Source organism: Salmo trutta, chromosome 9 (genome assembly GCF_901001165.1).
Source record: "Salmo trutta chromosome 9, fSalTru1.1, whole genome shotgun sequence".
NCBI lineage: Eukaryota > Metazoa > Chordata > Actinopteri > Salmoniformes > Salmonidae > Salmo > Salmo trutta.
Genome location: NC_042965.1, coordinates 22,649,804 through 22,668,825, shown reverse-complemented (window position 1 = coordinate 22,668,825; position 19,022 = coordinate 22,649,804). Strand labels below are relative to the sequence as shown.

The window sequence follows — 19,022 nt, the reverse complement described above, 5'->3', positions numbered from 1 at the left end:
CAGAATGTACTACATTTCACTCCTTGAGTAATTTGAACATGTGTGCGCGTCAGCTCAAAAACAAAAGCCCCCACTAATTAGATTTCAATCAAACCCTTCCAGAAAAGCAGGGCCAAATAATTGGAGACTAATTGAGGTACTAAAATTGACATTGGACGAGGTCTCAGCCAACAACAAATCTGGTTTGGTGACAGAATTGTTTTATTTAATAAAATAACAGAAAATATCAAATCACACTCAATACAATACACATAATTGATTAAACAAGCAGACAGGCGGTTCTCAGGATAATGTGTTCCTATTACCACAGTCCAGCAAAATGACAAACAAGTGCTTTCACAGAGTCACAACCCAGATCAAGTACACATCCCTGTAATGCAGGGCCAAACCATAATGAACAAATTAAACACTTCACTTGAATGATTTGTCATGAAGCAAGTGTAATTGTTACAATGTTCAAAACAGAGTAATCCATTGCTTTCTCGGTGTGCACAACTGACTCCTAACCTGGCCATCTGTGGAGATATGGGTTGGGAACTAGATTATGTGTGGTTAGGCAAAAAATGGACATGGAACAGACTGATGAATATGCAAGTGTTCCCAGCCCACCCCCTCGGGTTATCACACATACACTACATACCAAAATTATGTGGACACCTGCTTGAACATCCATTCCAAAAGCATGTGCATTAATATGGCGTTGGTCCCCCCTTTGATACTATAACAGGCTCCACTCTTCTGGGAAGGCGTTCCACTAGATGTTGGAACATTGCTGCAGGGACTTGCTTCCATTCAGCCACAAGAGCATTAGTGAGGTTGGGAACTGATGTTGGGCGATTAGGCTAGGCTCGCAGTCGCCGTTCCAATTCATCCAAAAGGTGTTCGATGGGGTTGATGTCAGGGATCTGTGCAGGCCAGTCAAGGTCTTCCACACTGATCTCGACAAACCATTTCTGTATGGACCTCACTTTGTGCATGGGGGTATTGTCATGCTGAAACAGGAAAGGGCCATTCCCAAACTGTTGCTACACAGTTTGAAGCACAGAACTGTGTAGAATATCATTGTATGCTGTAGTGTTAAGATTTCCCTTCACTGGAACTAAGGGGCCTAGCCCAAACCATTATTCCTCTTCCACCAAAACTTTACACTTCGGGCAAGAAGCGTTCTCCTGGCATCCGCCAAACCCAGATTTGTCCGTTGGACTGCCAGATGGTGAAGCGTGATTCTTTACTCCAGAGAATTCTTATCCACCGCTCCAGAGTCTAATGGTGGCGAGCTTTACACCACTCCAGCCGACACTTGGTATTGTGCATGGTGAACTTAGGCTCGTGTGAGGCTGCTCAGCCATGGAAACCCATTTCATGAAGCTCCCGACAAACCGTTCTTGTGCTGACGTTGCTTCCAGAGGCATTTTGGAACTCGGTAGTGTGTGTTGCAACCAAGGACCGACGATTTTTACATGCTACGCGCTTCAGCACTCTGCGGTCCCGTTCTGTGAGCTTGTGTGGCCTACCACTTCGCAGCTGAGCCGTTGTTGCTCAAAAATATTTCCACTTCATAATAACAGCACTTACAGTTGCCCGAAGCAGCTCTAGTAGGGCAGAAATTTGATGAACTGACTTGTTGAAAAGTTGGCATCCTATGACGGTGCCACGTTGAAAGTCACTGAGCTCTTCAGTAAGGTCATCCTACTGACAATGTTTGTCTATGGAGGTTGCATGGGCTATGTACTTTATTTTATACGCCTGTCAGCAACGGGTGTGGCTGAAATAGCAGAATCCACAAAAGGGGTGTCCATATACTTTGGTATATATAGTGTAGATGTGACTCCCTTCCTAGAGGATGTTGGCTGGTTTGATCTGACATCTTAGTTTTATTACCTTTAGTTTGGTCAACAATTGACTTTGAACACAAACAAGTCAGATCTGGTATAAATGGAATGAAGGTCTGTTGTTCGCCCTCTTATCCTATAAACTGTCCATGGAGGAAGGTTGTATGATCAATTCTCATTTCCTAGGCTTCTAGTAGGCATATCTTTGTACACTCTTTGCTATGTTAAATGTCAGTATTGCTTTGTAACTTAAGCTTTATACCTTTGTGAATACATTCATTCTACAACGTTATTAAATAATACTTGCGTTTTGCATTCGCTTCTCATGACCATTCCTTGACCTTAGTCAGCTAAACGCACAATACTTGAATGCACATGGTTTTACTATAATCAAATCAAATTGTATTTGTCACATGCTTCGTTAACAACAGGTGTAGACTAACAGTGAAATGCTTACTTACGGGCCTCTCCCAACAGTGCAGAAAAAAAGGAGAAATAGTAGAACAAATTAATATCTAATGGAGTCAGTCAGGTTTATCAATTGTAGATTGTTCATTATTATTGATCACTACACTAACAAGTGGGCTACACCTTGTTACTTCATGGATGGTATAGTGTAAATATTCCTGAGTGGGAGTTGACTGCATTCATTTTCTAATATTTTATTCTGTGAAGTACAAACCCAGTAGGCTATCCACCCAATGGATAATGTGTAAATAACTGATGTCAACAAAAAGGTGTAGCATATTTTTAAAACCCAATTTTGAGTCGTGTCACTGAGTACAATTACTTGCACAGTAATAATTTGATATTAAAACAGATTATGTCAGTAGGCAGATTATGCAAAAGTCACGTAAATACCTTAACTCTGCTTATCTTAAAAATCGGTGTAAAGTCAAAATTGAAGAATACGCCAATTAAAACACCTGGTTCTGAGCAATCTTTCAAATAATTAGAACATGTAAACACCTTAAAAAAATAAAAAAAATTTAAAAAATCGACGTTACAGCTATTTGATCTGCGCATGTGCTAGCACCAGCCGAGCGAGCCTCCCTCTTTAGCGCGAGTGAAGTGCGTTCGGAACAACTGAATGCCCTCAAAGTATTCACACCCCTCGACTTTTTCCACATTTTGTTGTGTTACAACCTGAATTTAAAATGGATTCAATTGAGATGTTTTTGTCACTGCTCTACACACACACACACACACACACACACAATACCGCATAATGTGAAAGTGGAATTAAGTTTAGCGAATTTTTTGAAAATGAAAAGCTGAAATTAGTCAAGTATTCAACCACTTTGTTATGACAAGCCTAAATAAGATCAGGAGTAAAAATGTGCTTAACAAGTCACATAAGTTGCAGGGACTCACTCTGTGTGCAATAATTTAGTTCAACATGATTTTTGAATGACTACCTCATCTCTATAACCCACACATACAGATAATTGTAAGGTCCCTCAGCCGAGCAGTGAATTTCAAACACAGATTAAACCACAAAAGACCAGGGAGGTTTTCCAATGCCTCACAAACGAGGGACTAGTCCAGCTGTATTGGATGTTCCAATTGTGTCCAGTGCTGGTTTGATGTTTGAGCAGAAAAAGGAGTTACTTTTATTGCAGCTACATCGTGACAAAGATCTGGAAAGGTTGAAACAGCAAAAATAACTTGATTTGGAAAGGTTGAAGCAGGATACATACAGAACAAGCTAAACTGCGGTTGCAACATCAGCGATTAGAACTTGTCAGAGAAGGCAAGCTTTCAGGTGAATTTTCTTTTGAGAATGACTATTCAAGCTCCCCAATGGGACGCTCTTCCCTTGGTCGTTCTCCGCCTTTTGATGTTGCTGGTAATCTCCAGTTGTTGCCTAAATTTTATTGAAAAGGATCCTGATCTATTTAAGTTATTAGAACATGTACCAGACTCTCGGGCTTGGCCTGATGCAGACCGTACTTTGATGCTACAGTGTGTTTTGACCGGTAAGGCTCACTCATCTCTTAGCGCTACAGATAGCGCCGATTACGTAAAAGGTTAAAACTGCTGTCCTGCATGCTTACGAGTTGGTTCCTGAAGCGTATCGACAGCGTTTCAGAACATTGAAGAAAGGTGAAAAACAGTCCCATGTTGAAGTTTCACGGGATTTGTTATCTCAATTCAATCGTTGGTGTAATGCGTCATGATGCAAGTAAAATCTGTAATTATTGTCAAGGTAAAGGCCACTGGAAGAACGAATGTCCTGTCCTTGGTAAAAAGGTCAGCAGATTGGCCAGCACAAATTTAAAACCTGTTGCGTTAGCTGGGCCTGTTCCTCATGTTAATCCTGCTGCGCAAGCTCAAGAATTGTCCAAACCTTTTAGAACTGATTATTCGCCGTTTGTTTCACTATTGGGAAAAGATGTGCAAGTGCCCGTAAAGATTCTGCGAGACACTGGTGCCTCAATCGTTTGTTTTGGAGACTGTTCTGCCTTTTTCTATGGAGACAGATACAGGAACCTGTGTCCTGATTCAAGGGATAGGTTTGAATACATTGTCTGTACCCTTGCACAAAGTCAAACTTATCTGACCTAGCGCAAGGTGAGGTTTCCCTTGGGGTGTGTCCCTTTTTTCCCATTGACAGTGTTCATGTGATTTTGGGTAACAACTTAGCCGGTAGTCATGTCTCCTCTGGTGGTTTCTCATACCCATCCCATGTAGGGATTATCGATGAAAACGTAGAGATTCCCGGAGGTATTCTTTGCATGCGCTGTGACTCGTGGTATGAGCCGTGCTGACACTACAGTCAAAACGAAACTTACACAACAGATAGCCGAACAGTTTGATAATCCGTTAAATGATTTACCTTTGCCTATGTCCTGTAGTGATCTTGTGATGGAGCAGTCCACTTATCCTACCTTAAAAAGGTTTATTTGATCAAGTACGTCCGGTTGAGGTGGTAAGGAGTGCTGCCCAGGGTTACTACATTCAACATCAGTTGTTGGTGAGGAAATGAACGCCTCACAGCAAACGTTGTGTGGGTGACACTATTGCTCAGATCGTCGTTCCTTCTAAGCTTCGAGATCTAGTTTTCAAAACGTCTCTGGTCACTTAGGGCTTAGTAAAACCTATGATCGAATTTTGTGGCCTCGTTTAAAGAAAGACATTTCTGCTTACGTCAAAACATTCCATGTTCGTCAGTTGACTGGGAAGCCTAATCAGATGTTAAGGCCAGTCCCGCTACAACCTATTCCTGTTACAGGCCAGCCATTTGAGCATTTAGTTATTGATTGTGTTGGACCCTTACCCTATTCTAAAGCTGGTAGCACCTACATGTTAACTGTGATGTGTCAGGCTACAAGATATCCTGCAGCCTATCCACTTCGCAACATTAACACTAAGTCTGTTGTGAAGGCTTGTCACAGTTCATCTAATTTTTTTGAATACCTAAGGTGGTGATTCAGAGCGATCAGGGTTCCAACTTCACTTCGCACAAGTCTTGTGACAATTGCGTATAAAACAATCAGGCCAGTGCTTATCATGCGCAGAGTCAAGGGGCCCTTGGGCGTTTTCATCAGACTTTGAAGTCACTGTTACGTGCGTACTGCACTGAATTAGAACGTGACTGGGAAGAGGGGTTACCCTGGTTGCTACGCTGATAAAGAAGTATCACGAGAGCACTGGGTTCAGTCCTAATGATCTTGTTTTTGGGCATACTGTGTGTGGTCCCCTTGCTGTATTAATAGGACGATTGGAAGGTGGTTGAGCCTCCCAAAAATGTTTTGTTATATGTTAGTGGTTTCCAACACAGGTTGTATGTAGCTTGTGAAATGGCTAAAGAAAAACTAGCATCCTCTCAGGTGAGGCTGAAAAGGTTGTTTGACCGGTGCTCGTTTGACTTCTGAATTTGCTAAATCAGAACTATGTGCAAAAACTGACGTGGTTAGTCCTGTTCTTTTGGTGGAATCTGTTGATCTGAGGTCAGCCACTCCACCTTCACATACAGTGGCAGAGTGTGATGAAGAGGGGGTGCCGGGCCCTGATGGTATTTTGCAGGGTAGGTTGATGAATTCAGAGTCCCTTGCAAACTTGGAGAGTTTGTTGGGTCACATGTCTGATGATTGTCAAGCAGAGTTAACTGATTTGATCACTGATTTTCAGATTGTTTGCTGACACATTCTCGTACACATTTGGTAGTGCACGATATTGATGTTGTGGCTGTTGTCCCCATTAAGTTTTTATCGTGTCTCATTGGAGAAGCTACGTCACTTGGACTCAGGGATTAAGTACATGCTAGTTAATGATATCGCTGTACCATCATTCTCCAGTTGGGCCTCCCCGTGTCTCTTGGTGAGCAAGCCAGATGGTTCTCTTAGATTTTGCACTGACTACCAGAAGGTTAGTGTGACAAAACCGGACTGTTACCCACTCCCACGGATGGAAGATTGTGTTGACCAGGTTGGTGCTGCCCGGTTTGTCAGCAAGTTTGATTTGCTGAAGGGTTACTGGCAGGTGCTTTTGTCATCAAGAGCTCGTGAAATATTTGCTTTTATTACTCCTTCAGGTCTTTTCTCACTCCTTCAGGTCTTTTCTCCTATACGGTCATGACTCATACGCAACGTATGACTCATGCTACGTGTCAGCGTCTTATGAATAGGGTGATCTCTGGCCTTGAAGGCTGTGCTGTTTATCTAGACCATGTGGTTGTTTATAGTGACACCTGGTGCAGATACGGACTCTGAGCGTTTGGCTGAGGCCTGTCTCACTGGGAACTTAGCCAAATGTGAGATTCCCCAGGCAACAGTGACCTACCTCGGCAGAGTGGTCGGGCAGGGTCTTGTTCTCCTGGTGCGGGCTAAAGTGCCCGCTATCGATCGGTTTCCACCGCCAAGAAGTTGATGCAACGCTTCCTAGGTATGGTTGGGTATTATCAAGGATTTTGTTGCAACTTCTCCACGGTTGTAGCACCTCTGATTTATTGAAGAGGGCTGATTTCATCTGGTCTTCCTGCTGTCAGAGTGCTTTTGAAAATGTGAAACTGCTTCTTAGCTCTGACCCTGTGTTGGCTGCCCCACGATTGGAACAGCCTTTCAGCCTATATGTGGATGCCAGTAATGTGGGGGCAGGTGCCGTGTTGCTTCAAGCAGATGAAGGAGGTGTTGAACATCCTGTTAACCATTTCTCCTGAAAGTTTAACAGCTATCAGTTGAATTATTCAGTGGGGGAGAAGGAGGCCCTTGCCTTAATCTGGGAGTTGCAGCATTTTGAGGTATATGTGGGGTTGGGTGTGGTCCCTCTTGTGGTTTACACTGACCACAACCCCCTTACTTTCCTGCACACCATGCTTTGCCTAAATCGCAGGATTATGCGCTGATGTTTGTTCCTGCAGGCGTTCCATTTGGATGTACAACATGTAAAAGGTGTGGATAATGTGGTGGCTGATGCGCTTTCTCGTGCACTGATTTAGTCAATCTTTGGACGCCTTTGTTGCGTTCGTTTTTCTTTTCGGTTGGTGGTCTGTTACATCTGGAGTATTCTCTTGTCTTATCCGGTGTCCTGTGTGAATGTAAATATGCTCTCTCTAATTCTCTCTTTCTTTCTTTCTCTCGGAGGACCTGAGCCCTAGGACCACGCCTCAGGACTACCTGGCATGATGACTCCTTGCTGTCCCCAGTCCACCTGGCCATGCTGCTGCTCCAGTTTCAACTGTTCTGCCTGCGGCTACGGAACCCTGACCTGTTCACCGGACGTGCTTGTTGCACCCTCGACAATTACTATGATTATTATTATTTGACCATGCTGGTCATTTACGAACATTTTAACATCTTGACCATGTTCTGTTATAATATCCACCCGGCACAGCCAGAAGAGGACTGGCCACCCCTCATAGCCTGGTTCCTCTCTAGGTTTCTTCCTAGGTTTTTGGCCTTTCTCAGGAGTTTTTCCTAGGGAGTTTTTCCCAGCCACCGTGCTTCTTTCACATGCATTGCTTGCTGTTTGGGGTTTTAGGCTGGGTTTCTGTACAGCACTGAGATTTCAGCTGATGTACGAAGGGCTATATAAATAAATTTGATTTGATTTGATTTGGTCTGGTTTATTTTGGGTTTATTTTGTCCTTCCTGTTGCTCTGGCTTCTGCTCTCCTGTCACCCGGTCTACATTTCTTTCTCTTAAACTGTTGCTTCCGGGTACCGTGGTTGGATGGGGGGGGGTGTCATGGGCATCTGGTGGGCCTCTTACCTTTATGGTTTGTATAGTATTTTGTGTCTGAACCTTTATTAGTTATGAATTTTTGATCAGTTGTAATTGTGGGTTTTGTTTTCGGGTCCTTGTTAGTCCCCGATTTTTATGGGACGGGGTGTTACACCCCCCCCCTCCTTACGCTCCCTGCCGCCTTCTCTGTGTTTGTGCTTTTATTTGCAGATTGGGGACAGGTGGAGCTGATTGGGTCATTAAGGTGACAAGTTGCACCTGGGTTTGGGATCAACTAGGAGGTAAAAGTTCCTGGTGCTCTCTCTCTCTCCCTCCAAGCACCATTTTGTTTTGTGATCTGGTTGATTATGTTTTTTGATTAGGTGCACCCTTCAACACATTTTACCTTCATCCATGCATCTGCATTACACTCCTCACACGCCTACTTTCACACTTCACAGGTTAGTTTTCATTTGTAGTTTTATACTTGGTTAGTTATTTAATAAATATTTTTGTTACTCCTTAACTACCAACGTGTGGACTCCCTTGTCTGTCACCATCTATTGGTAGATGGGTAAAGATGTAAAAAGCAGACACTGAATATCCCTTTGAGCATGGTTAAGTTATTGATTGCACTTTGGATGGTGTATCAATACACCCAGTCACTAAAAAGATACAGGCATCCTTCTTAACTCAATTCCCGGAGAGTAAAGAAACTGCTCATGAGGCCAATGGTGTGACTTTAAAACAGTTACATGGCTGAGATGAGAAACTGAGGGGGGTGGGATCAACAACATTGTAGTTACTCTACAATACTAACCTAATTGACAGAGTGAAAAGGAAGCCTGTACAGAATACAAATATTCCAAAACATGTATCCTGTTTGCAACAAGGCACAAGTATTACTGCAAAAAAGTGGCAAAGCAATTCACTTTTTGTCCTGAATACAAAGTGTTATGTTTGGGGTAAATCCAATACAACACATTACTGAGTACCACTCTCCCCATTTTCAAGCATAGTAGTGGCTGCATCATGTTATTGGTATGCTTGTAATCGTTAAGGACTGGGGAATTTTTCTGGATAAAAAAAAGAAACTGATAGGAGCTAAGAACAAGCAAACTCTTAGAGGAAAACCTGCTTCAGTCTGCTTTCCACCAGACACCAGAGATGAATTCACCTTTCAGCAGGACAATAACCTAAAACCCAAGGCCAAATCTACACTGGAGTTGCTTACCAAGAAGACAGTGAATGTTCCCAAATGGCCGAGTTACAGTTTTGACTTAAATCCTCTTGAAGATCTATAACAAGACCTGAAAATAGTTGTCTAGCAATAATCAATTTGACAGAGCTTGAAGAATTTTGAAAATAATAAAATGGGCCAATGTTGCACATTCCAAGTTTGGAAATCTCAGATATTTTTGGTATTTCATTTTCAATACATTTGCAAAAATGTCCAATATGTTTTCACTTTGTCATTATGGGGTATTGTGTGTAGATTGATGAAGAAGAAAACATTTATTGAATCCATTTTGAATAGCACAACAAAATGTGGAATAGGTCAAGGGATAGGAATACTTTCTGAAGGCACTGTTTGCTTCTTAGAAGTAGTTTTCACATACAAGCTTTACATGTCTGAACTCAATCAAATATGCTTCCCAAAAATAACATGGTCACTGTGGTAGAACATTTATTCTGCATTTATCAGAGTGCCATCAGGTAGCCTGATTTCAGATGTGTCCGTGTAAACAGGTTTATTAGGGAAATCGGTATAATTGTAGTAATCAAACTATTTGATTAAATCTGACCAGACTATAATCGCATTACCGTGTGCATGTAACCATGCACAATGTTGAGTGACACCGGAACCTGATAAGAGTTATTTATCACTTCCCCTTTGCAACAGTGGCAAACTGAGCCACCACGCGTTAATCCCTTTACCTCTGCCAAGTAGGCCTACTGTTTGTATGTACTTATTAAAACACCATTGCCTCTTTGCTGGACTGTTCCACGTTGACTAAAAACAAACAGGAAATGGTAGCTAATTGTTTAATAAAACTGGACTGTACTTGTACATAATGTGAGGCCTTGGTAAACAATAGGCCTGTGGATATCACTCACCTTTGAACAAGGGGCAGATTTTGGCTAGAGCGTGCACTGGTCCCAGTCGGGTGTACTGCCCAATGGCAAACTCCATGAAGAGCAGGGGGATTCCACACAGAAACAGCATGAGAAAGTAAGGAATAAGGAAGGCACCTAAAATAAGAAAGTGAAGGACAAATAGATTAGTAATATAAGAACAGTAAAATCCCTTTCTTGTTTAATTTGTGAGTCATTACAGACCACTGTGGATCTGTTCCACGGTTGTGACTAGACGAAGAACAGCTACAACCGTAAGTGACTTTTCGTAGCACGTTAGGAGAGCATTTTATCTAACCCTAACCCTTTTCCTAACCTTCACCTAATTCTCCTAACCTCCTACATTAATTTTCCTAACCTGCTGCTTAAGTTCTAAGATGCTACGAAAGTCACGGTCTCGTAGTCAAAACCTGTTCCGCAGGTGCTAGTTAGAAAAATTAACCAAAAGTGATCATTGGTTTAGAGAAGATAAAGGACCAGGCTAGAAATCATATCAGATGACAGTAAATACACTATACAGTGCTTTCAGAAAGCATTCACACCCCTTGACTTTTTCCTCATTTTGTTATGTTATAGCCTTATTCTAAAATTGATTAAACTGTTTATCCCCCCCCCCCTCAATCTATACACAATACCCCCTAATGACAAAGCAAAAACAGGTTTAGACATTTTTGCTCATTTATTAAAAATAAAAACTGCAATATCACATTTACATAAGTATTCAGACCCTTTACTCAGTACTGAAGCACCTTTGGCAGCGACTACAGCATCGAGTCTTCTTGGGTATGATGCTACAAGCTTGGCACACCTATATTTGGAGAGTTTCTCCCATTCTTCTGTGCAGATCCCCTCAAACTCTGTCAGGCTGGATGGGGAGAGTTGCTGCACAGCTATTTTCAGGTCTCTCCAGAGATGTTAGATCAGGTTCAAGTCTGCCTCTGGCTGGGCCACTCAAGGAAATTCAGAGACTTGTCCCGAAGCCACTCCTGCGTTGTCTTGGCTGTGTGCTTAGGGTCGTTGTCCTGTTAGAAGGTGAACCTTCACCCCAGTCTGAGGTCCTGAGTGCTCTGGAGCAGGTTTTCATCAAAGATCTCTCTGTACTTTGCTCTGTTTATCTTTGCCTCGATACGGACTAGTCTCGCAGTCCCTGCCGCTGACAAATATCCCCACAGCATGATGCTGCCACCAACATGCCAAAGAGTTCAATCTTGGGTTCATCAGACCAGAGAATCTTGTTTCTCATGGTCCGAGAGCCTTTAGGTGCCTTTTGGCAAACTCCAAGTGGGCTGTGATGTGCCTTTTACTGAGGAGTGGCTTCCGTCTGGCCACTCTACCATAAAGGCCTGATTGGTGGAGTGCTGCAGAGATGGTTGTCCTTCCGGGAGGTTCTCCCATATGACAACTAGCTAAACACTAAGAAGGATGAATAGACAACACATGGTGTCTTACTATAATGACAGTGTCTAATTTCCCTACGCTACAACTAGGATAGTCATTACAGCAGTATACTTGTTTTAAGCCCTCCGGTGAGGGAATGAGATACAGGCTCCTCATTGTAATTTTGACGGGCGTGATCTGATTTAAGTCGCAGACAGGGCTACCTCATCACGAGCCAGACTCATGTCCGCTACATTCAACCCCCTTTGACCTCCTCCCCCTCCTCTGAACACTGGTCTCACGTGGGAGAAATCACCGTCTTGACCATTAGACCAAGAGGCCTCCCTCATCAAGAGACCCTCATGTCTGCTACATAATCTGGGATGTGAATGAATGACAGAGGAATTTAGTGCCTGAGCAAACCAGTGTGACGTGTCTGTCAAGGTAGGATCTTTCTGTTATACAGTGAGGTCCGTGGCAAGGTTTATAAAACACAAAGACATGAATCCTGCCCATTTCTAAACCATCCCTGAACTTTGGGGTTAGCGAAGCTATTGGAAACCCCATGGCAAGGCAGAAGAGGGCAACGCATGCTGAACGCGGAACGAAATAGAGCTCTATTTGATTCTGAGAGGGTTTTCTTGAAAATAAATTGTAGCCTACGTTGCTACCATGACAAAGACCAAAGCAGGTGGGGGTACCATGTCAAGTGTTATGGTTGCAGCTTCACCTATTAAGGCCTATTATTTTAGGGTGTTGCTATTGGCCACCAAGTGCTAAGTCTAGATAATGTGTGTGAAATGTTTGTGTGTGTGATGTTAACAGAGTTCCAGATTAACAATAACATGGTCTTAAATACATCTAAAATGAAAAGCATTATATTTGGTTCAAAACATTTTCTAAGACCGAAACCGCAACTGGAGTTGTGTATAAAGGGTGTGATCATTGAGCAAGGTGAGGAAGCTGAACTCCTAGGGATGATAAGTTATCATGGTTAAGCCATATTGACAGTTGTTGTGAAGATGAGGAGGAGTATGTCTGTTATAAAAAGATATTCTGCGTTTGACACAAATCAACTACTAGTTGTTCAGGCTCTGGTCTTGTCCCATCTTGATTACTGTCCGGTAATATGGTCAAGTGCAGCAAAAGAAAGATCTAGCAAAAATGCAGCTGGCTCAAAACAGAGCAGCACACCTTGCCCTTAACTGCACATACTGAACTAACATCAACAACATGCATGCCAGTCTTTCCTGGTTGAGGGTTTACGAGAGATTAACTGATTCTCCTAGTTTTTATGAGAAGTATTACTGTAACGAAATTCCAGATTGTTTGCATAATCAAATAACATTCAGCTCAGACACACAAACTGGGGTCTCTTCACAATCCCCAAGTTCAAAATGAATTCACGACAACGTACAGTTCTATACACAGCCATGTTAGCATGGAACTCCCTTCCATCTCCAATTACTCAAGCAAACAGCAAAATGACCATTAAAAAACGATTAAACAACATTTAATGGAACAGTGGGGACAGTGAGGGGACACATTACACAGAATTTGTTGTTGTATTGTATGTACTACTATTTTTGTTGTTGTTGTATATCATTGCATTTTACATTTCTGTGACTGTCCTTGTCTATCAGTGTATGTGTGTTTTGTTACATGTCATGTTTGTGTGGACCCCAGGATGCTGCTGCTTCAGCAAAAGATAACGGGGATCGAATAAACTACAAACAGGGAAATACAACAGAACACAATCATCAGTGTGTGTTGTTGAAGTTTTTGTTGTTTTGCTGTGTCATTCTTGATATGCCTTCATCTCAGCTAGATCTCAACTGTGCCAGACAAGCCAAGGCAATGCAAAGTCACGGCATGAAACAAATGATATAAAACCAGTGATGCCATTGAAACAAATTGCTTGGTCATCGTTGTGCCCTTATAGGTCCTCCTCACACTTATAGTTAACTATCATAATCATTTACCTAGCGGTTCATTTTCAGCATGAAACATACTTCTTCTGATGTACTTATCTGTCTTGTTTCATGACCTTTATCACCATGTTAATTACTGTCAATTATGTTCAAGGTTTTTTGTTGTCGTTGTTGCGAAAATAGGAAAACCACAACCGGTTGGCCAACTTTCCAAAATCTCTTTTGTTCCTCTTCGGCACAATTTCAAGTCATAGATCAGAAGTCTAAAAAGTGAGGGTGGTGCAGTGAGTCCTACTGGATTACAACCATAGGTTTCTTCTCCCCAACAAATGTACATAGTAACATGGGGGAGAGTTGCCTCTTGCTCTTTCAACAAGTCCACTTCATAACATCATAACGTTAATCTCAACCTGGCGTAGCCTTGGCGTAGTTTAGCTAAATCCTATTCTAAAGACATGCAAGTAAGATTAGATCAGCAAGAAGTAGGTAAAATGTCATACATCCATCTAGAAACAAACATCCAACATCAATAAAAGTCGATATCTGAGCTCCTGCTGAAATATAATTAGCATCATTTAAAAAAATCCCCATAAAAATGTGTTAGTTTAAGCTACAAATATGTTTTTTTTTGCATTGGATGCATCTCAATCTACTGTATCCGCCGATGTTGTACTCCCACATCTGCAGTGAAATGTGACAGAGCTAGAGCAGTGTTTGTCAGACCATGAGACATCCCGAAAAATGGTCTTCTCATAAAATCGTCTGTAGCATCCGAACGGTTTGGCCGACAAACTATTACCCCTCTATGGAAAGATGACTCTCACGAACACCATGGTGTTCTCCGTTTTGCTATACGACCCACAAGCGTCTTGGGACACATCTGAAGTTGGTACATCTGATCTGTAGCGTCCAAACAGTTTGTTCTACACACTAATATGACCCTCTGTGGAAAAGTGAGACTCTCACAAACTTGTTGGTCGTTTTGCTCTAGGACACCTACAGACCTCCCAGGACTTGTCTGTATGTTCACCGGTACCAGTTGGAAACAATGAAGTTAATATGGAGACTGTTTAGTGACAAAAATAAGGGGTTAAATACATGTAAAAAATGTGATAAAGGTCTGCCCCAGTTAGACAGGGCTTTGGCTGTAATGGGTTAAACAATGAATACATCATCTTTATTCTGAAAGCAAGTCCTTATTTCATGGTGAAAACACTCATCTCTGTTTGAGGCTCTTGTCAACCAAAGGCACTCACATGTGGCTCATGAAGTTTAACCTACAGGGTTGCAAACATATGGCATGTGTCTAAGCTGGTTCAGTAATTAGACTGGTTTATAAATTAAACAAACCAAAAACATCTTCCTGCACCCGCATTCTGTATTTACATTTCCAGATGTTCAGGTTCTGATTTATGCATAATAGCAGTATGCAACGCACACACTTTAAATCTAGATGATTGACATTACATTACCCCTCTCCTTCTGTTGTTCTGACAGTATTTGTGCTTACCTCCACCGCTCCTGTAGCAGAGGTATGGAAACCGCCACACGTTCCCAAGTCCAACCGCGTACCCCACCGATGCAAGGACAAACTCAAGGCGGCGACCCCAGGTGGCTCTTTCTGCAGTCATGTGCCCCACTTTCTTCGGTAACATACCCTCTACGTTTAAGGGTGCTTTCAGAGCGATATTCGTCTCCTCTTTGTAAACCCCGTGGCGAATGGATAGTTTGGTGGTGGATGCTGCATTTTCGGACCCCACGCCCATTTTAACGTGTAGGCTAGTAGTCTTTAACTCTCACCAAACAATTTCAATTACGCTATGGGCTATTATACTACTATTACTAAACAGATAATATCACTCAAATTTACACATACGCTAAATGTGACGAGAGAGAACCTTTATTTCAGAACCGTTATTCTGCATATTATGACAAAGTCTAGAGCAAGAAATTGATAAGACACACGACGACTACGATATGTCTAAGTCAATTAAAGACAATCCCGACAACTAAATTCCTTATGAAACACAACTGTATTGCAAGTAGCTTAAGTCTACGACGTGCGCGATCTAGACTGTAGGCATCAGACATCTCATTCAATAACTGCCTGACATATCACAAGATGAAATGCCCCGATCTACTCTTAATTAACATGCAGACTAATATGCCCTAAACTCCCGGTAACCCACCGCAACATGGACCTGCAAGTTATCATACTACATGCTTATGTACCATCAGGGTTACACAAAAAAAAATGTTGGGTAACCCGCCCCCACGTGCCGTAGTTTCCCGTTAGCGACACTGTATAATAATAATGACGAGATGGTCTTGTTTCCGCCCCTACAATTGGAGTCGTTGTCCCAAAATCGGAAATGCAGGCGGTCTGCTTATTACCGCTTGGAGAAATGTTGCTGAAAGTGGACCCTTTCTCTTCCTCTCTGGTAGCGATGACCTTCTGACGAGCCCGAATGTGATGTCCGATGTAGCCCCCCCCCCATCCAACGTCACTGTTTTTTTGGCGCTGACGGTCTTAGTGTTACGTGTTATAATACCCCCCTTAGAACTCAACTGTCCTTTGTATATTCTCTAAGTATACTTGTGTTCGCATTTTCTATCGATGTATTATTGTAATACAAATAAATGAAATAAAATAGAAAACATTTTCAGTGGAAGAGAAAGCAGATGCACACAATCCATGACTCAAATCAATTCCCCTGTATGAAGACAGATCATCAGATGTACTTCTAACCACTGTTTGAATAGGCCTACTGTTAAAGCTAGAATCCTTAACTGAAACAATAACAAAGACACAACCCGCCTCAGTTTTGATGGGCCTTGAGAACTCTCAAATTCATAGATGCAAGGACTGACCCTCCATGATATCGAAATGATAGTTTTAACCATGTTTTGAGGCTATACAGTGTTTGTTGTCCCCACGATGAAATCGGGGAGGGGACTGTGAATCTTTCTCCATCCATATGTACTTTAGTTACACGCGATATCTCAGACGGCACTGGCCCGATTTTGACGAAACATGGGTGAATGCTGCTTCTTGCCATTGAGATCTGGCATTTAAAAAAGTACACTGATTGGCCCAAGGCGGGAGCTGTAGTAATTCACAGAAATGTGTTAGTCGCATGCAATATCTCAATTGGCCCAAGGGGAGCGCTGCATCATTCCTGGGGAATTACATTTTTAACCTTTATTTAACTAGGCAAGTCGGTTAAGAACAAATTCTTATTTACAATGACAGTCTACCGGGGAACAGTGAGTTAACTGCCTTGTTCAGGGGCAGAACAACAGATTTTTACCTTGTCAGCTCAGGGATTCGATCCAGCAACCTTTCGGTTACTGGCCCAACTCTCTAAGCACCTGCTGCCCCAAAATGTTTACATTTATTGGCTTGTTTACAAGCATATTTTGGGTTCTGATGGGGTATGACACTCTATACAAGCAAATATAGAGATTTACACGGTAATCAAAATGTCACGCCAGCATGAGCCTACACAAAAACAGCCCATATTTTAAAGTGTTTCTAAAATCCCCTATGGGAAAAATGAATGGTGGAAAAATGATTGGAACCATTTCCATGTTTGACTGCTAGGTTTTATGGGTTTTATTAATGCATTTTTTACACTGGTGGGGGAGTGCCAAGACTGAGGCACGGTGGCATCAACACAGCGCCCCCGGGTCAGTCATCTAGAGTATATATAAATCAGTATATATATAAATCACACCGCCCCAGACCATGACGGACCCTCCACCTCCAAATCGATCCCGCTACAGAGTGCAGGCCTCGGTGTAACGCTCATTCCTTCGACAATAAACGTGAATCCGACCATCACCCCTGGTGAGACAAAACCACGACTCATCAGTGAAGAGCACTTTTTGCCCGTCCTGTCTGGTCCAGTAATGGTGGGTTTGTGCCCATAGGCGGCATTGTTGCCGGTGATGTCTGGTGAGGACCTTCCTGCTTCACAACAGGCCTACAAGCCCTCAGTCCCACCTATCTCAGCCTATTGCGGACAGTCTGAGCACTGATGGAGAGATTGTGCGTTCCTGGTGTAACTCGGGCAGTTGCTGTTACCATCCTGTACCTGTCCCGCAGGTGTGATGGTCAGATGTACCGATCCTGTGTAGGTGTTGTTACATGTGGTCTGCCACTGCGAGGATGATCAGCTGTCCCGTCCTGTCTCCGTGTAGTGCTGTCTTAGGCATCTCACAGTACGGAGAATTTGGAGTTACAGGGTACAGGGTCGATTTGGAGTTACAGGGTAGCCTATTCAGTATGATGGTTGCAACAATTTTGGTTTACTAGTGTGAAAGTCGTGTTTTATCTTCAGGTATAAGTATCCACGAGCCGCACAGACATACTTGAGGAACAGTAAGCTATCTTGCGTGTAGGACTCAGTCATAACAAGCTTGCATTACGGATGCTCAGGGAATGTCATAATATAAGTTATTCATATATGAAAATGGTTCAACAAAAATAATAACGTGAAATCTTTTTGGCAGTAGATGGTGCTATAGGTTCAGTGTAGTGGATATTTGCCTTTTCGGCTCCAATTTGCTCCTGTTCCAGGTGTTGCTGCTGCCGATCCCTTCCGGTCTCCGTACAGGAATTTCAACTGCATGACGTCATCCTGCCAACAAAGTAGGCTATTCCAAAACTGAACAGCGATATTTTCCCTCCTAAGAAAATGTACACGGGATTTAAACTACAATTTCTATATGCGATTCTTGTATTCGTATAATAAATAACCGCGAATGTAACACACACTGGATCACTGTGAGAACTTTCTGGGGGAAAAAAAGAACAAATATCGACGACACAACAATTAGATGGAGGAGCTGGAAGGTGAGCAGTCTAAACTTCTCTCCCAGTTGATAGTTACGCTTACATGTGGATAACAATGTTGACTTTTTTTATTTATACATACAATCTATTGTTTGGGGAAAGGGAAGCCCAAGCTAAATCGAGGAGGGGGGGGTGCACGATCTTCGAGACTTGATACATTTGCGAGCTGATATTGTTTGTCAAATGAGAGCTCGCTACAATGCATCTGATCATCATAACATGCATAGTTACTTTGTAACAACGTCAATGATTCTGCCATTAAGTTCGGGCAGATGTGTAAAATAATGTTACTTGAATTTAGCAGCTTGGATCCATTCATTTCAAAACTCACAATATTTATTGCATTGGAATGGAAGCCTTGTGAATGCAGGCTTTTTTGAGAACAAATGAAAGAGCTCAAGAAAAAAATCTAGCTGGAATCTACATATATTGCTACATATATTTTTGGACTTATACAGTGCCATTCAAGTTTGGACACACCTACTCATTCCAGGGTTGTTATTTATTTTTACTGTTTTCCACATTGGAGAATAATAGTGAATACTTCAAAACTATGAAATAACACACATGGAATCATTTGACAACCACTCTTGGCATTCTCTCAACCAGCTTCACCTGGAATGCTTTTCCAACAGTCCTGAAGGAGTTCCCACATAATCTGAGCACTTGTTGGCTGCATCTCCTTCACTCTGCCTTCCGACTCATCCCAAACCATCTTAATTTT

At 42.4% G+C, this 19,022-nt stretch overlaps 2 protein-coding genes across 2 annotated transcripts in view; one reads left to right on the top strand and one right to left on the bottom strand.

Moving 5' to 3' along the window:
• Window positions 1-15,936, bottom strand: part of LOC115200204 (sodium- and chloride-dependent GABA transporter ine) — a 45,124-nt gene extending 29,188 nt beyond the window's left edge. Inside the window, exons 1-2 of the mRNA XM_029763063.1 lie at window positions 14,951-15,936; window positions 10,115-10,249 (exon numbers count right to left, since the gene is read on the bottom strand). Coding sequence (XP_029618923.1) covers window positions 10,115-10,249; window positions 14,951-15,206 — 391 coding nt within the window. The 5' untranslated portion in view covers window positions 15,207-15,936. The remainder of the gene's footprint in view (window positions 1-10,114; window positions 10,250-14,950) is intronic.
• Window positions 15,937-18,057: 2,121 nt separating this feature from the next.
• The window catches only part of limk2 (LIM domain kinase 2), a 37,941-nt gene continuing 36,976 nt past the window's right edge, over window positions 18,058-19,022 (top strand). The window contains exon 1 of the mRNA XM_029763058.1: window positions 18,058-18,298. Coding sequence (XP_029618918.1) covers window positions 18,283-18,298 — 16 coding nt within the window. The 5' untranslated portion in view covers window positions 18,058-18,282. The remainder of the gene's footprint in view (window positions 18,299-19,022) is intronic.